Here is a 25,156-nt window from a genome sequence, read left to right as displayed (position 1 = left end):
GTTCCATTAAGTGTCTTTCTGAAAACAGATCTGAACAGAAGATACATGCAGAGTGCCTGCTCGTGCAGGCTTTCTGTCGCTTCATGAGCAGGGAAAGGAATGGAGTCTATAAAAGTTATTTGCATCGTTTTCCCTGATCTTTAACTGAGTTATACATTTTATTTTTAATGTTGGCAAGTGATTATTTTAGAATGCATAAGAGAAAAAAAAAGCCATCAGAAAAATCTTCTTTATTTCCAAACAGTGGTGTGCTTATTTTGGAGGTGTTTGTGATGTTTGAACTATAGCAGTTAAAAGTCGACTGAGATAGGATGTTCACAACATTAAACTGCAGAGATTTGGAGGTCAGATGCATAGGGACTCTGAAAATGAGACCCTGGAAGTTACCTAGAAGAAAGACCATGCTACATGTAGCTCTTTGGGGCTCCAACATCACAGGGGCTCGATACACAAATAAGAATTTGAGGAAAAATTGTGTGCACTCAAGATAATCCAGTTGTCAATCAACTAGTGTTATCTTCTGTCCAAATAATTATTTTTTTGTCCTAAGGAAAATGTCCCACATTGTGTTCTCATATTAATTGTTTTAACTACAACTTGAAAGTAAAAGCTTTCGAAGAGAGAAAAGTCAGGTTGGCTTAACTTTGAAGAATGTGTGTGCAGGGGCAGAGCCAGCGGTGGTCTGGTAGATTTAAAACAGCATCCGTGTTCTTCTCTGCTTTCTTCTTCCTCCCATCCTCGTGCACAAGTTGGAAATTTTATTTGGATTCTTTTTCTGCACCCATTTTTGTTTCAGCTTGGCAATTTCACTTTTCGTCCCTATGGAAGCTCAGGCCAGTGTGGTTTTCAAAAGGACACAGAGTGAGACATCCTTGGATGTGCCCCAGGAGGAGACCCCTGTTTGCGTCCATCTTTTTTTCCAGGAGACTTGTCATCTCCCGCTCTGGAGCACACTCAAGTGTGGTTTTCCTAGCTGTGCGCCATATTTCCTTACAATCTCGCCCAGGTGCACTGGCTTGGCGGTGAGATGCACGGAAGGATTCCTGTCCACTGTTGCTGAGAAAGAAACAAACAAACAATGCAATAGACAGGTTCTTCCTAATTGGGTGCCAAGAGGAGGTGCTGAGAGAAGAAAAGAGCCCCACAGGAGGCTGTCAGACTGAGGCCTTGTACAAAAACAACTCCACTTGTGCCGAAGATCTGTGGGCTGCACTGACAAGTAACTGCAAGGTTCATATTTCTGTTTATAAGGTCTGTTATTTTCTCTGGTGACCTGTGAACTTGAATTTGCAGTGGGCCTGTATATTTACATGGCCAAATTTCACCAAGCACGCCAGCTTCTTTCAGGCATATGGAGCCTAGGAAAGAGAGAGAACATCTGCGAATAAGAGTTAATTCTTTCAGGTCCTCAGTTCATGTTTAGGCAATTGCAATCATCATATGCTAAATGACATCTTGGGTGACTAGAAGAATAAACAGATGTTTAGCTTCATTCTCAGACTAGTTTATGCACCAGTAAATCTGGCCCACTGGATTTGTTCCAGCCAAATTTCCACAACTCATCGGTGCTGTAAGGGTTTTCTTCATAGGAGATGTAAAGAGCGTAAGCTCTGGTGTCAGAGAGTGGGACCAAAGCCTGGTTCTACCCTGCTTTAATTCTACAACCTTAGGCATAATGCTTATCTTCCGTGAGCCTCTGTTGGCTCAGCCAAAAATGAGTGTGATGCCGACACCTGGCTTGTGGGGTTGTTGAGGAGCGAATGAGATAATTCACGTAAAAGATCCAGCACAGTGCCTGAGACCTAGTCGAAAATTCATAGCTCATTAAGAACTATTGCTAATAATAAGATTTCTACAGTGTACCGATACCTGGCTCTGATAGTCCTGGTATGAGTCCTCAACTTTGATATCCAGCGAGGCTGGAGACTGATTATGTCAACACAACCCAAGCCCAAGACCCTCCGAGTCATATTAACTTCATCTCTGAGTTACCTGACTCATCTGTCCATGTCTCTCCATCGCCCCTGCTCCCTACCTGGGCTTGGCAGGCAGCCAGCATGTCTCTCTGGGCCCACTATTTTGCCCTGTTCCAGCCTGCTCTCGGCACTCGGGCTCTTCAGGGATCTCCAGTTGCACATCATAACATGTGGCATAGATTCAGAACCCCCGATGTGGCCACAGGCCTCCATGGCCTGGCCCCTGTCACAGCCTAGCTGCATCTCACATTGCCACCCCCCTGTGCCTGGCATTGCACCCCCAACCCACCTTCCTCCTTCCCCTGCCTGATTGCAGTCATCCTTCAGGTCTCCCTGTTTGCCTTCTTTTGAGGAACCTCCTGTGAGGACCAAATCCAAGCAAGACCCTGCCATGTGCCAGAGCCCTGAGCTCTGTATTTATGTGTCTTATTATTTGTCTTTGGTCCCCACCGGGCCGCGAGCTCTGCGTGAGCAGGGACCACGGCTCCCTGGCTGTCTCCCAGGTCTCCAGCACCTAACACAGAGTCTGGTACAAGGCAGAGCCCCAAATGTTTGTTACCTCTTGAATGAAGGAGGCCTCTCATCTCTACTTTTAAGCTCACTTGTCTTCCCTGCGGTACTTTGTGGCAGAGTATAATATTATAACTCTAAAAATAAATCATATACTTCTTTGCTTTTACAGTTGCCTCCATTTCCCCTGATATTTGTACATTAAAGTAGATCTGGTGTTAATTATGCTGTCATCAGATTTCTGATCTGCTGCTACAAAAAAAAAATTCTCCTAAAGATATATGTTTTGCCAAAGCATGCCCGTGATACTCTTTTTAACCCTCCCTTTAGAAGTTACCTTGAACTTTATTTTTAGTTTTGATCAATATGTACACATTCAGGTCCCCTCAATCTCATTCATTTTTTCATCAATGAGCGTATCATTTTGTAGAAGAGCCAGCTATGGCCGTGACCACCGTTTATTGAGCTCTTGCTGTGTGCCTGACACCTTGGTGGGTACCTGTTATCTTTCCCATTGTACAAATGAGGAAACAGAGAACTGAGAGCCCAAATGGTCTGAGGACATCTTTCCTGTCCTGCTTTCAAGCTGCATATTGCGTGAATTTTCAATCTGCTTTTGTATCTGAAAACATTCTCAGGCCTATCACTTTAATTCCAAAATCCAGGTGTGTGCACATTTTGCCCTGTAAGCAGTGGCACCTCTACCACTGCGCTCAGCATAAATACGGCTTTCTTAAAATAGGAATTTCAAGCTGAAAAGTTAAAATTAAATTCCTTGTTATTGTCAGTCCTTCTTTAATTTTTTTTCCCTCCCTTGGGTGAAGTTTGAGTTGAGGTCATCAGAAACACTGAACTAACAACCATAGAAGAGTGTGTGGCTCTGAGCAGTACTGGCTGGCAGAAAGGGTTCTCGGGAGGAAGTGACGATCTGTTCTGAAACTGCAGTGGGCTCCCAGAGGGATTCAGCGGTAGACTGGTGTCAGCATTCCCGGGAAGACGTGCCACGTGGCAGCTTTCTTGCAGGGCTGCCCTGCTCCCGCCAGAGCACTGGAGAGACAGGCTCAAAAGAAGCTCTCCCTTGTAGCAAGAGGGGCCTATGCGATGGGTAATTTTGTATGTCAGCCTGGCTAGGTTATGGTCGAACTCTGGCCTAGTTGTCCCATGGAGATATTCTATAGGAATAATCTATATATAATAATAATAATAAAAATAGTAAAGTAATAAGTAAATAAATAAATAATTAATTAATAAAAATAAATACAATAGAAAAAATATATAAAATAAAAAATAAATAAAAATAAATTAAGGTAATAAAAAATAAATAAAATAATAAAATAAAAATAATCTATAATCAGTTGACTTTAAGTAAAGGAGATTGCCCCCTATAATGCTGGTGGACTTCATCCAATCAGTTGGAGGTCTTAAGGGATCAGAAGGAATTCTGCCTCAACCTACATCCTCCATTCCTTCCTGAGTTTCCAAGTTTTCAACCCAAAGAATTCAGGCTCAAGACTTCAACATCACTCTTACTGGAATTCCCAGCCTCTGGCTTTTCCTACAGAGAGCTCTCTCTCTCTCTCTCTCTCTCTCTCTCTCTCTCTCTCTCTCTATTTCTCTCTCTCTCTCTCTCTCTCTCTCTCTCTCTCACACACACACACACACACACACACACACACACACACCCTCTTGGTTCTGTTTCTCTGGAAAACCTTGACTGATTCAGGCCTCCTTGCATTTCTCTTCAGGCTCCAAAGGCCCTTCAGTGTCTAAAATCTAAAGCTTTCCTGGCCAGCCCCAAAGCCCCAGGATGCTGCCCACGTGATTACTTTGCCACAGCAGAGAGGCAGGATTCCAGCTCCACGAGGGATTGTGGTTTCCGGGTTATAGAGCACTGGCCAGCACCTTTTGATGCAGATTCCCTCATACATGGAATCCTTTCCATTCCCACAGCGATGCTCGCAACCATCTTGCGAATAGGTGCAGCAAGTGCGGTTCTTCCTGTTTGGCAAGTGAGAGGGTGAAACTCTTGCAGATTCACAAGCCCTAGTGCCAGTCCTGAAACCAGTCCTGAAACCACATCAGCCCCAGCGTCATAGGGCCAGAATCCCAGCTCCACCATCCAGAGGGGAGGGCAAGGGGGCGGGGGCGGAACGGCTTAAAGTTTCTGAACCTGAGGATTAAATGATGTAGGATTTAGGAAGTGCCTGGTTCTTGGTAGATTGCAAATAAATATCAGCTGGTTTTCTCCCCCCTTGCCATCCCCAGCCTGCTTCTCTTTTGTCTGCCTTTAGCACTGCATTGGTGCCAAGGGGGCAGAGCGCTGGGCTGAGTCTGCGTCTCTGAGAATCCATGGTCTCTTTTGATGGGAGGGAGTTAACTCTGCCCCAGTTCAGGAAATTTCAGGGATATAAGCATCTTTCCAACTTTAAAAGATTCTTTTCTTCCACCTTTGCAGTTTGGGGCAGGATGGTGCTTTTGTGTTACAGAAAGCTTTTCTGAGCCTGGGTTGTCCTGTTGGTTTTGGAAAATCATGGACGACTCCAGAATGTTCACGGATCGGGAGCAGTTTTGAGAGCCCTCTTGCCCCCTTATGTTCGTTCACCTACTCCGTAGCTCACCTTTGCACACCTGCTCCTTTTCCTTCTGCGGTTTGCTCATTAAGGAAACTCAGAAAATGCAAGCTCCTCTCTGAAAAACAAGACTGAATCAAGATGATCATTTCTTCCAAGCCCTATTATCCCCTTGGACACCAGATTTTTATTAGCCGTGAGCACATGTGCTGGGTTTTCTTTTCATCTCACATCCCAGTGGGATGAGTTTAGAAGAAACCGCAGCGAGTGTCACAGTTCAGCACAGGGTTGAGCTTCTGCTGTGTGCCAGGTGTGGTGCCACCTTCCTCATTATTCTGATAATTAGTTTCCTGTAGAGACTTATTGACCTTAAAAGAACTCGTTCTACATGTGCAGGTTCTTTCTTAAGAATTAAAAAGGACATCAGTCACTGATACCCAGTGAGGTGAGTGGGCTGGGAGAGCCACCTGGCAAGGTGGGGGTGGGGTCTGTCCCTAGGCCCTGGTTAGAGGTAGGGGGGTCTGTACCTGGGCCCTGGGTGGAGCAGGTCCCATGGAGATAAACTGTAGACTCTTGGCTGAGGAATTTGGCTTTGACGTCGAAGTCACTGTAGTGTAAGTGATGTAATTTTTTAAAAGTTCTTTTATAAGATGAAAAGGATTAGTTAGGACAAATGTCCTTTTCCTCTTTTAAACATTTTTGAATGTGCTCCAGGTGGACTGGACTCATCACCCATCTCTTCCTCCCACCGGTCCTGTTTGGTGGCTAAGAGTTCACCTCTGGCATCACCCAGATCTGGGTTCTTCTAGGCCCAGTTCTGCCACTTAATTCCAGGGTGACCTTGGGCAAGTTAAGCTGCAGTATCCATTTCATCAGGGTGGCCTGGAGGATTTAATCAGGTGATGCATGGGAAGGGCTTGGCACATTGCCCTGAACATAATGCTCAGTAAGGTTCACTCTTACATAATTCTCTTCACCTCCATCTCCTACCTGTTGAAAAGCCTGCCTCTACTTTAGATACCACTTCCTCCAGGAGGACTCTGCTGTTACTCACCCTGCAGCTGTCACTCTGTGTTTTCAGTATGGTCCTGGTGGAGCACTCATGGTGCCTGCTAGCTTCCCTAACATAAATTGTTATCTGTTGTTGATAACAATAATAAAGTTGCCTTGTGTTGCCAAGCCAGCGTGTCAGGCAGCTTGCATTCTTTATCTCATGTAGTAGCAGCCACAATCCCACAAAGTTGGAAGTCTTATCCCCAATTTACAGAGGGGGAGACAGGACCAGACAGTAAAGCAACACGCCCAAGGTTGTGCAGCTAAGAAAAGGTAGAGCCAGGTTCAGTCTCGGTGTGGTTTCCCTCTGTATCTCCTGCAGTGCCCAGTACAGCATCTTACAGAGAGCAGCTGTTCAACAAACATTTGCACAGTGAATGACCATCTCGAGGACAAGCACAAAACATCCACTTAAAATTCTTGCTTGGATTCCATGTGTGTACCCATTTCCCTGACTGCCTCTGTGGGACTTTACAGAGATCAGCCTTAAAACAAAAACAGAAACCGTAAGCTCAGGAAGCAAACAACCCAGCTGAAGGCTACATTCACGATAACCCACACAGTGAACAGAATTTAATAAATGGGGGCAGTATAGTAAAAATAATAAGGCCCACGCAGCCCCGTGACTGCCACCGCTGGCTTCCATTGGCTTGCTGCAGCATTGAGTGCCAACACCAGGCAATGCCTTGAAACGTGACTATTTCTGGATCCCAGTCGTTCTTCCTTGCAAATCCCTCCTCTCTCCTAACTGCTGGGGAGCCTCACTGAGCAGCTTGGAAACCATGAAAAGGAACAGAAAATTTGTGTGTTCTTTTCAGTCTCTTTGTGTGCATTTGTTCTTCTGTGGTACCTTACTGCTCAGCCTACACGGAGGGCTCAGTGGCTGGGGACGGCTGCAGTGCAGAGGTTACGAGTGAGAGCCCTGGGTTCAAGTCCTGACTCTGCCTCTTGCCATTTTTGAAATGGGAATGATGAGGCTTCACACCTTACAGTGTTGTTATAAGGATTAAATGAGTTAATAAAAGTGCTTAGAGCAAGAGCTTGCCTCATGGTCATTCATCAGATGTTTACTCCTATGATTGTTTTCTACCGTGGGATGGAGAGGGGAAGTTCTTTCTCTTCCCTAGCAGCTCCATGATTTCTACCCAATTTGGGGCAAAAAGTGGGGCTGGTTAAGGAGGGGAAGCTGGAGGGGGGTTTTGCTCAGACTTGGGGAACTGAGCTGCTAAGGAGAGGAGTGGGAGCTGGACGTCCACGCCTCCAGCCAGGTAGAGGACCACCCGTTTCCAAAGGTCTGGTGCGCTCAGGGAAAAGAATAGAAGCTTTGCTATGATGCGTGCATGCTTTTGCCAAGCAGTTTCACATACACTATTAAATCTAGTCTCATTTTTTGTTTCTGCTTTGCTTCCTGCTATAACAGCAGTGTCAGTTTCTTGATCTATTGTCTTTAACACAGCTTGCTGGCTTATTCAATTTTTAAATGCAGAAATTTAAAAATGTAACTGCCCCATTAAATTATTCCCTCTGTTTAAACTTGAATGGACTGCAGGCGTTGTGAGCAGTCAGCACTGAAGAGTGAACATAAATGAAGGGCATAGTGGTGCAATCACATAAAACTCAGCAGGGAATGGGCATTGTTGTGGCCGTGCTGGGGGAGCGGGGCCCCTTCCCCGGGCACATGGGGCTAATGATGACCAGTGCTCGAGGGGAGAAGAAAACTACACCAGGCAGGCTGCCGCCCAGACCCATCTCAGGCCCTGGTCTCTCCACTCCACTCACTGTGGGTCTGAATAACCACCGATCATGCTGGAGGCTGCAGGGTGTGGGATGAGGGCGTGATCAAAAGGGAAGTAGGAAGGCACCAAAGGAGAACATTGCCCATTGTGAAATAATGTTGTTTTCTGTTCCTTTCCTTCCCCACAAAGGACCAGAGCAGTCGTTACTTAAACCCAGAAGGTCTTCCTCCCCAGGGGTGTGGGGGTTCAGCAGCTAACGCGTCCTGTCTAGTTGTACAGGGTGGGCAGCTCAGTGGTGAGCCCATTTAGGGGTGTGGAGGTGGAGACCCCAGACCAGGTGTCCTCAGCCAGAGAAATGAGCACGAGGTGTCAGGGTGGCAGCCAGGAGAAGAGGCTCGTGGGTCTATGTAGCTTAGCAAGGGCCTGGCCACTCCTCCCTGGGGCTCAGGGGTGATTTTTAGATGTTAGAAAGACCCTCAGAGCCAACACCATGTGCTCGTTGTGAGCAGAGCATGGGCTGACTGTCACCCCACTTTCCCACTCAGCTGGGCCCTTGGGCAGTGGAAACCCTGCACAGCCGTGTCCCCCACCAGCGGACATCCTCTGAGAGGTGTGGTGTAGGGGCGCCGCTGCCTTGCACTGTGGGCATCCTAAACGCTGGTAAGGTCGGCCCGGTTTCGTGGTGAAGTGCCTGTGGCCTGCAGGGTGTGTGGCAGAGATGGGTAACTGCAAGGGGCAGCGGAGCTGGGCAGCCTGGACTCAGCTGGAGAAGAAGCGGCAGAGGGTTCAAAAGCAGGAGAAGGTACAGCTGAGGCAGGGATCTTCCAAACTGCGGAAGAGCCTACCTCCCTCATCTACAAATTCTGGGTTTTTATTTATAACTGTAAGCAGGGTAGCACTCTTGCTTTCCTATGTTGCTTTAAGACAATGGTTCTTAAACATTTTCTCCTCGAGACCCTTTAACTCTTAAAAGTTACCAAGGATCGCAAAGAGCGTTTGTTTCAGAACATTTACCATATTCAAAATTAAAACTGAAAAATTTAAAAATATTAATTTATATAATAATAATAAATCCATTATGTGAACACATGTAGCATTTCTTGTGAAAAATCACTATTATCCAGAACAACAACAACAAAAAATTTGTGAGAAGTGGCATTGTTTTACATTTTGGTGCATCTTTTTAATATCTGACATAATAGAAGGCAGTTGGATTCTCAAGTCTGCTCTGCGTTCCATTTGTTGCAGTATCATAATTTATGTGATCGTTGGAAAATTCCACTATACACTCATGAAAGAATGAGGAAAAGGCAAATTATGTCTTCGTGTTTTGTGAAAACAGTTTGAACTTGTAGTCCCCCTGGTTGAATTAAAATGTCCTTTCCTTAAAACCCAAAGCAAAACCAAAGTCAAACTCCAGTGGTTGCATGAACCTTCTTGCTTCAGGCTCTGCATCTTGGCCAGTCTGTTCCTTTGACCACCCTGCTCCCCTGCTCCCCAGAACTAAGTCTTTACTTGGTCTTATCTCCCTCAATCAATATAAAGATGGAAGAAGTTAGACGCGCAAAGGTGAGACTTTCTGTGTTGCTATTTCATGTTTACCCAAAAACATGTTTTGCCATTGGTGTCAGTGTTTAACTCTGATGTTAATAGTTACTGAGGAAGTTAAAATCCAGTGTAGGACTTGTCCCGACAGAGAAAACCTTAATACATTGATCTCTTAAAAGGAAAGTTAACCCAGCAGAATGCTTTAACAGGCTCTGACTTTGAGTCAACAACCTGTAAGCTTATTTTTTTTTTCTTCTTGTAAAATCTGTGAATATATTTAGATTTCTCCATGTTTTTTTCCAGCTTTGAGAACTTAAGCCTAATTTTTGAGTATTTCCCTAGCTGGGTTCTCTTTCATATTAATGGCCTGTTAGATTGGGGAGTGGTCTATGGCCAGGGTGTTAGAGGCTGGGATCTGATTTTATAGGGTAGAAGCGGCATCTTCTGAATGGAGGAGGTAGTCTAATTCAGCTGTGAAGAGGGTTACAAAATGGGGGGGTGGGTAACCTCACTGAACTTAATTTTGTTGAATTGCAGTGACTGACAACACATTTAATAATGTGCCTCTGTGACATAATCAACCGACCTTTCTGGGGTGGTCATTTTGAGGTAATTATATGCAACAAAGGAAGGTTAAAAGTACAACAGACTTTCTACACTGTTCTCACGTCATGAAAAGTTCTTGTATTGAGCCTTTGAAGGATAAAAAAAAAAACAAAAAAAAAAACACCAACCTTTATAATCCATTTTGCAGAATGGATGAATGCAGCATCTTTACGTCCTGATATCAGAAAAATACAAGACCTTTTTTGGCATCTTTAAGAGAGACATGAGGACAAAGCATCAGGGAAATGGAAATGAGAGTGAGGACAGTGTTAAAGACAGAAAGAGGCGCAGGAGGTTAAGGCTGACTTGGCAAACTTGGACCTTTCCAAGACCTGGCCCTGACTCAGTGCTATTATTCTGGTGGTTTTAATCATCCTGACTCAGTGGGATACCTCTTAAACTTGAGAAAATGCCAATCTCCTTGTCCAAGGTTAGTTTCTTAAGACTCATTGTGTATCTCCCTGAAAAAGCACACATAATAAATTTGTCACTGAAGAAAAATTCCAGGTAACTTTGGGATTCCTGCCTCAACTTTTGCCAAATGCTATGTCTCTTCCCTTGTTTTCTTGGTGGGAATATTTCATTTCTCTCTTTTTATCACTTTTATTCCCTATTAATTAGGGTGTGTTAGGTCTACATTAAATACAAGAAGCTTCTCTCATCAAACTCACACTTACTAATGTTTTAATTAACTGATAAGCAGTCTACTTGATTTTTCTGTCAGAAACTGTATAGTTTGAAAATCATACTTAAGGAATATTTTTCTCTTGTCTGCTATCTGCTCTTCTTCTTAATGAAAGCAGAGAGAGTGGTATTGGGTTTTGTCAAAGGAAGTGCTAGGTGACGTTATACTTGGGGCCATATTCAAAGATGGATCTCCAGTACCCCAGGAAATGTGCATCATAGCAACAGTCTTTACCCAAGGGCAGCAAGCTAGCTGTCCATTCATTCATTTGTTCATTCACTTAACAAATATTCAAGTGCCTACTGTGTGCCAGATACCACGTAAGTGTTGGGAATGCAATGGTGAGCAAGATCAGTATGGCCCCAGCTCACCCCCACCCCCACCCCAAGCTTTCTGTACAAACTCAAGAGCTACACTATCTAGTTCTGTAACCACTAGCTACATGTGGCTTATGAAATGTAAATTAATCAAAATTAAATGGAGTTTAAAATTCAGTTCCTTAAGCATATTAGCCACACCAGTGGACCTCATAGATGTGGGACATCTTCATCCTCTCAGAAAGTCCTATTGGACAGCACTGCTCTAGAGAGAGAAAAAATTATAATAAATGTGGGAAATGTTGCAATGGGGAGGAGCAGCCAAAGCTATGGGAGTCAGGGAAGGCTATTTGGACAAAGTTCTGGCTGAATGAGAGATGAAAGATAAAGATCAACAGGTGATGAGGCCCACCTGTGTGAGAACAAGTGCTGTATCTGAAAAGTAATAAACGTTCACCCAACTTGGAGAAAAGATTTTATTCACGATCTTGCAAGAACAGGTGCGCAACGGAAATATGGTGGTTGGTACCCCAAACAATAGAACACAGTACTATTTATTCCCTAAGCCTAACACTCAAGTCCCTCCCCTGTTTCTTCATTGGCTGGATACTCCAGAGGTTACAGCCTATTTGACAGGTCTAAGTAATCCGCGAAAATTGAAACATTGGAAATAAGTCTCCTGCGCAAATTTGAAACAAGCAAACCAGTGCAAAGTTGAAACATTTGAAACAATTCTCCACCCCTGACTATAACTATTATGCCCATATAAGGCACTGACACCACTCCTATGCTTAGGTGGCCTCTTTGCTTTGTTGTTTAACCGCAGAGCTGGTTTGAGCTAGTTTGGTAATGAGTTACTAGGCTATTTCAGGAGTTTCTATACCTGAGTCTCCATTTCCCCTATTCCATATCACCATGTGTGAAAGCTAAACTTAATTTTATTCTCACACCTGGAAGTGGCTGTTGGAGCCCTCCACGGTGTAAAGACCTAAAACAGGAAAAAGTGATGTGTTTTGCACACTTGGGTTTTGTAGTCATCTGCCAAGAGCAGATGAACCTCTCACTGACAACTGTTTTGTATATCTAGACCAATGACGTCACATGTGCACCAAGAAGGCATGAAAAGGTTTGTTGTTCGCATCATGGGCAGGCTCCCAAGCCAGTCCGGAATGGTTTGTTGTGGTTGGGGTGGAGTCGACGTGAGGGTTCCCACAAGCTGTTTGCGAGTGGTAGGGAGGGAATGTGCAGGCGTTCTTCTGGGCTTGTCCACATGTGGAACAAGAGGGCTAGAGGTCAATGACTGGATATCAAAATTGGAATCAGATGCTTTATTACACCTTGGAAAACCCAAGGTTATCATGGCTGGACTCCATAGCACAGGGAGGATGCTGCATGACAGGAGTTTGGAGAGGACACGGATTAGGGAGGGCCTGTAACCCCTTCCTTACCAGTGAAGAAACCCAAACCCCTTTAACCCTCAACCGATCAGACCTAGTCTTGGAATATAGAGCCCAGGGACCTTCAGCAAGTCAGTGATCACTGAAAAATCCAAATAACCAGCAACCTGCTCAAAAAATTACCCCTCAGAAGGCTGAATGGCAGAGAAGTACACCAGGCAAATCACGTTCAGTGCAGTATCAAGGTCAACAGCAATTCTTTACTCCTGAAATTGCAGTAGAGTTTACAGTCAGTCCATGCAATTCCACAGGGCACTTCCCTTTTAGTCTTCCTGAGTATGGGACTTCCTGAATGTGCTCCTTAGGAATGATAATTCCTATCTAAATATAAAGTATTTAAAAAGCACTTTAAATTAACGCAAACTATGAGGACATTTTAATGTTTTTGTTCTGATCTTTAGCACCTTCCATTTTAATTCCATTATTCTATTTCTTAAAGACTTTGTCAAGTATATATGTATAAATGTAGTCTGGATTTATAAGGTTGAACTACATAAAATTGCCTTTTTTGTAGTAAAATGTTGGCAATTATTTATTACCAGCAGCAGAAGAAAGCTACATGTAGCTCTAATAACTACTACTTCAAACTTTGTCCTCCACTGTTTATGAGGGAAAAGCCTCTTTCTTGTTGGCACCATTATTCCTCTTTAGGGTAATGGAAGCAAAAAAACAGCAAAACAGAGGGAAGAGGGGCAGATCCAGTTGATGTCCTCGGTATGGAAATGGAGACTGGAATTTGGAAAGCCAACCCAACCCTCGAGCTAGCAACAATTGGCTACAGAACACACTGGTCTTGGCTGAGATAAAACCCAGGCTCTTCATCCGTAGCGGTTAAGTATCCACTCTCTGCCAAACACTGAGTGTGCTCGTGCACGCAACTCACCAGCCACCCTGTGAGGTAGGTCCCAGCATTAGCCTGATTTTACAGAGTACGAGGCTGAGCTCAGAGAGGTTAAGTAACTTGCCCAAGGTCACCTGGTCACTGACTGGCTGCACAGGGGCAAGCCCTCACGCGGTCTGGCCCTGGACCCAGCTCCTCACCCTGCCGTGCACTGCGGCGCCGCACAGTGCTGGCGTCTGGGAAACCGGGGATTCGTGCACATCACCGTTGATTCAGGCCGTGGAAAAGGCAGCCCCTGGGCTCCAGTAAGCCATTAAAGTGGCTCACTGAAGCTTACACAAAAGCAAAGAAATTCCGCACAGTGCATCTTTGTAAACCTCTGAGGAAAGTGTGGAGTCCATTTTTAGGCTTAAAGACATTTGCAATTAGCTTGCTTGTGTGCTACCCCCTGAGAGTTCTCAACTTCGTTATTCTCGATCTGTTCAGTATGAGACCCCTGTCCGGCACTGGATGGCAGCGAGAAATGCAGGGGCTCATAAACCCGAACCCTGGATCTATTTACCCGGGCATTATCCTTTCTGCCTGCAGCAAAGAGAGTTGATTTAAGATCTTGAATCAGAATTATATTTAGACTCTAAAGATGAATTTATACAAGTTACTTGATGATTTTAAATACCTTTGCTAATTGCTAAATATTTCACCGGCTGCTGATAAAAAGGATAAGGGATTCACAAAGTCAGATATCACAGTGAGGACCATGGCAATTTGCTGTTGATGTAATCTGCTCTGATTAAGCCATGGAGGGGCGCATGAGAAGACCGACTTCTATTTCCCCATTACTTGGAATTCTTTTCCATGGCTCCGTAGCCAAGCCAACCCCCTCCTCCCAAGTTAGAAATGCTACCTCCCTTAGCATCTCTCCTTGCTAAATCCCACCCACCCTCCCATCACAATCTAGTTGAAGACTCATCTCGGTGAAGCCACCTCAGTCTGGCCAACCTCCACCTCCCCCTCCCTTCTTTGTGTTCCTCCTACCCCTAGAATCACCACCTTAGGCAAGTTACTCAACCTTTCTCCACCTTAGTTTACCCATCCAAAAAAATGGGAAAATAATGTACCCACTTCTCAGGTTCGTGTGAGAGTAAATGCATTAATACACAAAAAGTACTTAGTAATGTACTATTATTTCTACTAAATATGTTCTATCGAAACAGTTAAAACATAACTTATTTGTACCAGCCAGAGCCAGACTGTAAATTTCTTAATAAATTCTTATACTTCTCTTGTACTTTTCATTCTGCCAACTGGCATAGTGTAGATGATGAAGAAATACTTGCTTTCTTGATTGACTTGAGTTGGTGTGTTGTGTTTTGTTTTGTTGTGGGTTTTTTTTTTTTTTTTGTATTTGTTTTTCACTTGAACTAATCTGTGCTATTGGTTCAGTGGAAGCTTGTATTAGCATTTCATTTAAGATTTTTTCTTCATTTTAATAGACTAGCCAGAGTAGCATTTTCCAATGGAGGTTTTTTCCCAACATTAATTCTGCAGGGTATAGTAGGTGTTATAAGCATCCTTCACATCCCCCCTGCAAAAAAAATAATAATAATAATAATAATAATAAAATTAAAATCCATGGTTGAATAAGTTTGGGGATTGGGAAATTCTAGTTTAAACTGCATGACTTTTCAGAGCCCTTCATGTACTAGTGTGCGTGGGGAATCTCTAAAATAGGAGAGTTGGTCTATGACACTTTCTAAACTTTTCTGACTATACAGTCCTTCTTTCATTGAGCCTAGGACAGGGTACTATAGAACATGCAAAGAAATTATGTTCTAGGAACTTGAGCCCCAGACCCTCTAAAGGTGAGAATTTCTCCTCCAGGGAACAGGCCTTTGAACAGCGGTTTACATTCCATCATTTGGGTCCGGGATAGGAAGCAGAGTTTGTCTTGCATGCCATCTCTGAGTGGCGGGTGTAGCTGCCTGGACCCTGCACTGAAGAGGATTCTGAGGCCTCGCCAGGCCTGGGTTTCTGCCACTGACAAAGACGAGAGGAGTGTGGCATCCCTGCCAGGTACCCGCCATGGGCAGTCACCTGTCCCGCTTCATGTAGACACAAGGAGAAGTAATACAGTTAACGTCCTATTGAGCAGCGTCCAAAAGTTGTTGAAGAAGTTGTTTCTAACGCGATGTATTGTGCCCTTGGAAACGGTTGGGAGTGTGGTGTTAATATCCACTAGCCAGGGTGTAAAGTCTACGCACAGGCTTCATATCCAGAGCACTCTGTGCAAGTCCCCCCGGCCTGGTCTAAGTGTGAAGGGCACAAACTGGACGCTCACCTGGCTGAAACTGCTGCCCAGGGGGTCTCTCTTTCAGTCAGAGACCCTTTCTAAAATGGGTGTTGATAAATGGGCAAATGTTTACCTATATGACAGATAGAAATGGTGGACTTTGCTGGAAAGAAACTCAATCTTTGGTCTGTTGTGCAACAATTGAAGGAAAGCATGGGTTTGACCACTTGCCTCAGCATCAGCATTGACCTGGGTGGGGCCTCTCTCTTTGAGAACCACTGTACTAGTGGGTTTGAAATTAACTTAGTGGGTCATAGCCAGTGTGGAATGCAATGGGATGGCATTGAAACTACCAAAATGCACTGTGGGTGGCACTCTGTTGACAATTATATGTAACATGTTAGTCCTCTGGGTGATTCTTATGCATGCTTCATTTGGAGACCCTTTGGACTAGTGGACTTGACCAGCATTTAAAAGTTATCACAACTCTGGAGTTTCTACCTAGAAGGAGCTTTTCTGTGTCATAGTATATGCACTTCTTGAACGTCAATTAAATAGTATAAACTATCGAGTTCCAAATGGTTTCCAAACTGCTTTGCAAGGTGGTTGTACTAATGTATACTCCAAGCATCTACATGTGAGAGTTCCGATGGCTCCAAATCCTTGCCATGCTTGATTTTGTCAGGCTTTTTAATTCTTGCCAAATGAGTGGGTAAAATCGTACCTCCTTATGGTTGAAGTTGTGTTTCCCTGATTACTATTGAGGATGAGCATCTTTTCACATATGGTCTTTTATTTTAAAGTTTGTAAGGATTCGCTTTCTAAGATCAGGGGAAAAAAGAGATCATTTAGTGAATTAGCTAAATTTTGTTTGTTTTGAAATTTTATGCCTAACCCAGAAATAAATGATCCATTGAAGAAATTCAGAATGTAGTATAAATGAGAATTCTGCCAACCAAATCAGTGTAAGTCTCAAACGACTAAATCAAACAGAGCCCTCAGAATATATGCTAAATAAAACTGTAAAAATCCCTACCTACTGTCTCTTTCTCCTAAATATTTCAACAACAGTTACTTAGATGCTGGCTTACCCAGGGATTGTAATGTCAGGCACTCCACCCTCATCTCCTGTATTTTGCTAGAAAATCAAACTTGTCTGAAGCCAGTAGCTTCAGGTGTCCTTATTAAAATTAAATTTTGTCCCAACTTTCTTCTCTAATGTTTCCTTTCTGTAGACATCTTGTTCCTTGATTTGGTGATCCTTGTTGATGGGCATGGTAGAATATGTGTTCAACCCAAATGAACTGGTGAACTAATTCCATTTGACTAATCAACCTTGGACTTTGAAAAGACATAACTGTTATATTTTGATTGGTAATAAACAAAAGCCTTTGGGCTGTGGGCTTATAGCCAGGTATAAATAAAAGGAGAAAATAATAGACTTCACTTGGTGGCCTACTGCCTCTCACCAGCTGTCTGCCCTCTTTTGTGTAGTACTTTGGATCTGGCAGAGGTCTCTCTTATGCTCGTCACCCTTTGAAGTAGGTTTAGGGTCTGCCCAGGGTCTCCAGTGAACAGCAGGGACCAGACTTTCTGAGCTCAATTCACGGTTCTTCCTAAAGCGTTGGAGCTGCCTTAACCCGTGGCATTTTCCATCTGTAAGCAGGGAGGTTGGTTTGAATGTATTTTCCAGGTCCCGTCTAGCTCTAAAATGCTCTGATACCTTGTTGTATGTTCTTTTGTTTCTTTGTTTGTTCTTCCTGCCTTAGACACCCACTCTTCAGTAAAGCGGAGGGACAAAATGCCTCTGCAGGTAGACAGGTGTGGGCAAAATACAATCCAGCCAATTCCCCTGGAAAGCAAAACCATTTTGCCTCCCAATTTCCATTATATCCTTTGAGAACATCTTCTTGACCAAAAGGGGGATGCGAGATGAAACAAAACAAAGCTTCGGTGGCTGAGAGATTTCAAATGGAGTTGAGAGGTCATTCTGGAGGTTATTCTTATATGTTATATAGATATCCCTTTTTAGTTTTAAGTGTATTGGAATAGCTAGAAGGAAATACCTGAAAGTACCAAACTCCGACCTAGTAGCCTTGACTCTTGAAGATGGTTGTATAACAATGTAGCTTACAAGGGGTGACAGTGTGATTGTGAAAACATTGTGGATCACATTCCCTTTATCCAGTGTATGGATGGATGAGTAGAAAAATGGGGACAAAAACTAAATGAAAAATAGGGTAGGATGGGGGGATGATTTGAGTGTTCTTTTTTATTTTTATTTTTTGATTCTTATTCTGATTTTTTCTGGTATAAGGAAAATGTTCCAAAATAGATTGGGGTAATGAATGCACTACTGTATGATAGTACTGTGAACAGCTGATTGTACACCATGGATGATTGTATCTCAATAAAACTGAATTAAAAAAAAAAGTAAGACAAATCCTTGAGACAGTTTTGAAGAGGAAGGAAGTTTGTTTCACTAGTAAATTTTTTTTTTTTAGAACAAGAAAATCTAAAGAAAAAAGAATAATCCCACTGACCTAGACTTTAAATTCCCTACCAAAACAAGCTGGAATTAGGGGTAACTATTTTGTGCAAATACGGTTCAGTATTTGGGATTATCCCCCCTTTTTCCTCAGCCTGGCTAGCCCCTATTCCCCCCTCGTTTCTTTGAGCTCCTACTACACTTAGACGTGAATGAGGTGCTTTCCCCCAGACAGGTCTGTAGGTGAGCTAACGCGTCAGATGAGCAGTGGGGCTGCTCCCACCTTCTCGCTTCAGGGGCCAGGCTGCCGTGGTATCCCCTATAGTATGCCAGGTAAGAACAGCCTTTTCACGTGGCTCTTAGAGAGAGTGTGGAGGCAGGGGTGGGGTGGGGTGCAGTGGGGTGGGGTGGGGTGGCAGGTGGGGGTTGGAAATATCAGGCCTGTCACTGCCCCTCTTCTATCTGGCCTCTTCTGTTCCCTCTATCCTGAGCTGTAGGGCGATCAGAAAGAAAGCAGCCCTGTCAAGTAGGGGAGCATGTCTTCTCCCACCCTGTACCCTCTCCAGCTTGAGGCCCTTACTATTTCCTTCTTAGGTCTGATTCCTTGTTGTAGAAATAATTACTTGAGAGTCCCCATTTATTTCTGGACCGAGACAGGAATGTTGGAAAACGCATAGTTATCTATAATGTATTGTACTCACACAGAGGAGTTCTGTTGAACCCTTTTATGAAATTGACGGGGAAATGACCCCACTTCCTGTTCCAAGACATTTGACTTTAAAAAGCAGCAAGACAAATGAAACTATGAACGAGGCCCTGTGTAACTTAATGCTTATGCTTGTTATCAAGTTTCTAGTTTTCCTTCTGAGCTAGATCATAACAGTGTAATTCTTCAATACTTTTCTTAGTCTTATATATACAAAATTAAATATATGGCACCAGGACCTTTAAAAAAACTATTAGCACAAATTGCAGAATTGTCTAATCATACTTGAGTAGGTACAAAAAAATCAGGAAAGATGAAAAATTACAAAAGTAAACAAAAGACTCAATGTGCTTAATATTGTAGAGGCTACTGTCAAAGAAGGCATTCTGTGACAAAGCAATGAAACCTTTTTGCTTTAAGCAGCTGGAAAATGTCCTTAATTGTTTCCAGTTTATGAGGAGCAACCAGTGATCAATTAAGATACAGATATAATAGTTCATTCATATGAACTGATCTTTGTGGCATTTCCAGACATACTCTGTGGGATACAGTAACCACATTTTCCAAACCTAAAATGGGGCATTTGATCTAATGTACAATATTTAAAATTAGTTCTAACCTAGAAAATTCAAGAAGTATTAGGTTCCACAGCCAGGGCTGGAGATTAACTTTGTTGTAGCCAGATATGTAGCACGATATATGTGCTCTGTGCTTCCTGGTTCCCACGGCAGACCAGAAATCCTGGAAATCATAAAGAATTTAGCCAAATGGGTTGAATTCTAAACAATGCTCTGAAACGTTGTTATCCATTCTATTGCCTCTTGATTCGTCCATTCAGCACGAGAGCTTTGAGCTCCCACCACAGGCAGTCATGGAGCTAGGAGTTTAGGGTATTGGGTGATGGACCGAGGTGTGGTCCCTGCCGCAGTGTTGAGTCACAGGCACATAGAGGACACGGTCCTTGCTGTGTAGGAAGACGCGGAATGCCTTGAGGGCATTGCCAAGACTAGGAGGTTGGGAAAGGCGTCATCTCAGCATGGAATTGAGCAAGGTTGGACTAATAAACAGAGATGGGGAAAGTGTTACAGAGAGAACAGCTTGTGCAAAGGCTTGTAGTGCTGGAGGGACCTTGGCCCGCTTGAGGATCTAGAAGAACAAGAGTATGGGTGGCGCCTAGAGGGGAAGGTGGGACAGAAGAGGCCCTTTGTAGGAGTCTCTTAATGAACCCAAACTTCATGTTTATAATGGTCCAAAAACTCTAGCCAGTGAGACTGTCCCACGTCACAGGAATTAAAGGAATGATTGGTAATATCTAATACATGGAAAAAGACATTTGCCATCAGGGTGAGCTGGACACAGGGAACAGTGAGCCCCCACTCTCCAGAAACGTGTTCAGGAATGCCACCCCTTCCCCTAAGAGACAGTGCTATCTGGAAGGCTCTACCTTTCAAAGTCGTTCAGAATGAAGTCCAAGAATTACTGTAGAAATTTGTACCATCAGATACACTGACACGTTTTTTTCCCCTCACAAGTTAATGAAGTGTAGAAGTTGAGTTATGAGGAAATCTAGAGATCTAGGGTAAGATGCTTTTCTAGATCATGTCAAGGTCTTGGTAAACCTTGGTCAGTCCAGCCCAACTCATCAGCAGCTCATCACTGATGTTGGTATCAAAACTGTCTAAACAGTCCCCGGTTGTTAAAGGACTTACGCAGGTTAAGAGTATCCTTGCATATTTCCTTTTGCCCCTGAAATTTCTCAAAACTTTAGGAAGACGTTGCTTCCCAATAGTATGTGTTTCAATGATGTGCTTCCCCTACAATTAACAGAAGTTGAATTTGAAGAAAGATACTATGAGGTTCCATTTCCACTATTCCTGTTGAGAGAGAGAGAGAAAAAAAAAAAGTAAAATCTGAATTTCCAGCCACCCATTCTAGGTTGCCATGTCAGTTGTACCTAATACGTATTCCAGTCAATAAAAATGAGATGTATGAAACCCATAAATCTTCTCATCTGGAATTTTTTTTTATTGCTTCAAGTTTTCGTGGAGCCACTGTTTCTAACTCTGGGGTTCTCCCACAAAAGAAAACAATTGTAGAGACATTTCATTACATATTGGAGAATGGCTTTCTGTGCCATTGAGCTATCTATATGAAACTCAGCAGGAGTTACTGATTTTTTTAATTTGATGAGCATTAAGTATCATTTATGTCCTTGACTCCTCAGCAAGTGGCACTGATGCTCTGTTTAGCTCCAGAGTGCCCAGTCGATGCAAGGGTAGTCTTCAGAGTGGAAGGATAAACCAGTCATAGTGGTTGGTAATTCCACAATTGATACATACTCTAGGGAGCTGTGGGGACTCTGTATGTTTAATTGTGTCACCCTGTTTACACTTGCTTATTTACAGGACCAGAAAGGCAGAATTTAAGGTTGACATATTGTAGATAATATTTTGCTGCTCCATTGGAACTCTTCAGGTTAAAAGATCTTCATGACCCATATCTTCAGGCTGTGCATGGCCTGGTCTTAAACTGTGTATAGATATGAACCTTTAAGTAATTCACAAGTCATCAGCATGGGTCATGAGCCATAACGTGTCTTGTATGGAGAAATTGTATTAATGTTCCAGACTGTAAAATTTGCTGGACATCTGGGACCCGGCAACAAAGAAGCATTGGCTAGCAATCATGTGTGTGAGTCTGGAGTTGATTCTGAAATGCAGAAGAACCTAATGACACAAAGAATGTATCAAGCTTCTTGGTGCATCTGCCAAAGTCCTGACTTATCCATTGCAGACTGACCAAAAATCTTTGGGTGACTCTATCTAGTTTTTCCCTTGGGAGTCCTGCAAAACCTTCTAGCTTCTGTTTGATTCCTTCCTGGTGTGGTATGAAGCCCTACCAGTTTATTTCCAGACCCCTGATCTAGATACTTGCAACATACAGATTGCTGGAAGCCATCTTTCTAATCATCATTTAGTTTAGGGACTTGTGTACTTACCACTTATCTCTGATGTTGCCATTCAATCTCTTCGGTGTCAGGCAAATGATGAGGCAAAAAGGATGGTGCCAACCTCTGAGTAGTCCCTGATGTATATTTTTGGATGATATGGACCCATTACATTTGCCAGAATTTCCTCATTGACTGGCAGTTCATTAGGACCATTTCCAAAATGTGGATGGAGACTCGTAAGACCAAAAATATTTGTACTAAGTGCTGTCCACTAAGTATTTATTTTATGAGTCAGTCCTTCCCAGGATCCTAGCCCTTTTTTACTATTTGCCCTTGCTTCTCTTTTTTGTTTGCTTCTGTCTGTCTGCCTGTGTCTGTCTGTCTGTCTGTCTCTCTCTCTGTGTCTCTCTCCTTCTCTGATTCTTACACATACTACTTTTTAAAAACAAATGGTGAATCATTTAACATACAGCTTTGTGTCCTCTAAGAAACAAAAGTTTTCATGTATTGGAAACCAAAATTTCTTTTTCCACACACGTGACTGCTCATACCCTTAGGTGTTTGTGATGTGCACGGCTCTGTGTGTGGCTAATCCAGACTTGGCATTTTATAGAGCATGAGGCAGAGTTTCCATTAAATGACAGCATTGTGTCTGTTTGCTCTTTCTTCACAGATGAAATCATGCACCAGGACATCGTTCCGCTCTGTGCTGCTGACATTAAAGACCAGCTGAAGAAGCGATTTGCTTACCTGTCTGGTGAGTTCTAGAAGCCAGTGAGTGGGGGATCAGGGTGGAGGGAGGAAAAGAGTATGCACGGAGCTCGAGTTTTGTTGGAGTTCCCCAGTCCTCGTGTGGCCTTAGCTCCTAATCAATTCATTTCACAAGATCAGAGCTTGGAAAAATACATATGGTGGGACCTGTAGCCTACTTTGGATTTAACTGTACTGAGGTCAAGTAAATGACTTTAATGATCCTGTGGTTAGTGGGCAGCTTAGTGGCAAGAGTACAAGAGAGGTGTGTTGCCTGGGGGTTGGCGGGCAGCAGGATGAGACACGGCGGAGGTAGGTCAGTGTCCTGGGAAAGACACAGCCCGGAGCAGCTCCTGACACCTGGTCCCTTCGAATCTAGATCAAAGTCGTAAGAACTGGATGGCTAAGGTAAAGTCAGCTTCAGTTCTTGTTGAGTACAGGTGCTTTAGGGAGGGCTTTCTTGACTGACGAAAGACCTGGTTGCTGCCCGCACTGTCTTCTCGGAGAATGTTCCAGAGTGCCGGAGGCTCTGAGTGAGGAGATGGCACTGCCAGCAGCGGGTTCTGATTCGGCTGGCTTGGCTCGGTGCTCCGTGGAGGAGGACTGCTTTGCACGGTGTCCTCAGCCCCTCTGCAGGCTGCTGCCCTCCTCTCAGGCTCTGCCTCTAGTCGGGAGAGATGCAGCCCAGTGGCGACCGTGGCTGCCCTGTTGCACAGGTCTTGTTGGGATCCCTGGTTTCCCAGCCTCTGGGATGATGCTCAGGTGTTGAGGCTTTAAAGACCTGTCGTTTGCCAGGCATGACAAAGTACCTGCAAGAACATAGCCTCAGAGGAGTGTCTTGTGCCAGTTTTTCCATCTGGACAAATCTATCTGCCCAGGCTAATTCAGAAAAAATTTTTTATATGTGTGTGTGTGTATGTATGTATGTGTGTTCATTCCTTACCCTGTCAATTAGGGAGGATCCAGTACTGAGACTTTTTGCAGACAAAAAGTGTTTTCAGCTGTTCAGCCTTCTGCCTTCCCGCTTTGTCCCCTCCTCACAGCCTGGGACCTCTTCCCTTTGCCAGCAGAATGGGGTGCCTCCCTCTTGCACCTGAGAGCAAACAACCAGGCTTACGCCCCTGCAGGGGCACGACCAGGCCAAGGCTCTTTCCCCACCCCACGGGCCTGTCCCTGCAGGTTCCGGGAGCCGCTCCTCTGGCTGGGGCAGGGGGCCGTCGGGGCAGATCCAGCCTGGGGCCCCCGCAGGCGCCCGGGATCTGGGCCCAGGAGAAGCACTAAACATGAATTGAAGACAGCAGTTGTGCGATTTTCAGCAGGAGAAGCGGGGCCTCCGAGGAAACTTGTCAACTTCATACATTTCCTAGTAGAATGTTTACTGTGAGGAATTATTTATATGCATTGATTTAATGGAGGGAAGAATGGAAAACATTTGGAAAAACGAAAATGTCCCAACAGTGCAGGTGATGAAACATCAACGTGGGTCATGAACCAACCTCAGTGAAAAGCTTAAAAAATGGGCAGTCTCCTTTGGTGGTTTCTTCTCATCTCCTCAACCTCTTCACACTCCTTCAGTGATCCCCAAAAGTCTCCTGGCTTTAATTCACTGATGACTCTCCAACTTATGCCTCTAGTTTTGACCTTTCTCCAGAACTCCCAACTCATGCATCCAACTGCTCTTCAGCATCTCCGATAGATCCCTGTGGTGGCGGAATTCTAGGATGACCCCAAGATTCCCCCCACCCACCCCAGGTACACAAACCTTAACTCAGTTACTCAATCAAATGGCAAGTCAAGATCCGGTGAGGGGGTTTTGCAGATGTAATTAAAGCCCCAAACCAGCTGACTTTAAGAAGTGGAGATTACTATTGGTGGGTTTGATCCAAACAGCTGAGCCCTTAAAAGGGACGGGGCCCTTCCTGGCATGAGCGACTCCAAGTTCCTGGGGAGGTCGGTACGATGGGGATTCTCTGTTGCTGGCGTTGAAGATGGAGGGGCCGTGCAGCAAGGAAGGATGGTGGCCTCTAAATGCTGACCCCAGCTCCCGGTTAACAGCCAGCAGGAAAGCAGGGACTTCAGTCCTTTACTTGCCAGGGACTGAATTCTCCCGACAGCGTGAATGACCTTGGAAGGGACCCCGAGCCTCGGGTGAGGCCACCGTCCCGGCTGACACCTTGGTATTGGCCACATGAGACCCTGGAGCAGAGAACCCCACTGAGCCATGCCCAGACTTTCTGATCTGCAGAACTGTGAGCTCGTAAATGGGTGTTGTTTTAAGGTGCTAAGTTTGTGGTAACTTGTTAGTGCTGGAAAACAAATACCGTATTTTAAACTTAAATGTCTAAAACTCTCTTGATCCCCTGTCCCCAAACCTGGACCATCCTCAGTTTTCATTACAGTTAATGAAAACTATCCTTCCAAGTCACACAGACAAAGTCACTTCTTCTTTCACTCCCCATGCCCACTTCATCTGGAAATCCTGTGTGTTCTTACCTCCAGAAGACAAGGAGAGCCTGACCAGTTATCACTACACCCACTGCTGCCACCCAGTCAAACCACCGTCGTCTTGTGCCTGGAACATCCATCACTGCTAACTGACCTTCCTGCTCTGCCCTTGTGGAAGGCTCAGCCCACGGAGATTTATGACCCTGTTAAGTCACATCGTAGCTTCCT

At 44.2% G+C, this 25,156-nt stretch overlaps 1 protein-coding gene across 11 annotated transcripts in view; it reads left to right on the top strand.

Moving 5' to 3' along the window:
• MCF2L (MCF.2 cell line derived transforming sequence like) overlaps positions 1 to 25,156 on the top strand; it is a 334,795-nt gene that overhangs the window by 181,436 nt on the left and 128,203 nt on the right. For all 11 annotated transcript variants that reach the window (XM_037799621.1, XM_037799618.1, XM_037799615.1 and 8 more), the window contains exon 2: positions 22,407 to 22,490. In XM_037799621.1, the coding sequence (XP_037655549.1) occupies positions 22,407 to 22,490 (84 nt within the window). The remainder of the gene's footprint in view (positions 1 to 22,406; positions 22,491 to 25,156) is intronic.

The sequence above is a fragment of the Choloepus didactylus genome, chromosome 12, assembly GCF_015220235.1.
Source record: "Choloepus didactylus isolate mChoDid1 chromosome 12, mChoDid1.pri, whole genome shotgun sequence".
NCBI classification, from domain to species: domain Eukaryota; kingdom Metazoa; phylum Chordata; class Mammalia; order Pilosa; family Megalonychidae; genus Choloepus; species Choloepus didactylus.
The sequence above is the reverse complement of the archived record's forward strand: the minus strand, read 5'-3'. Positions and strand labels throughout refer to the sequence as shown.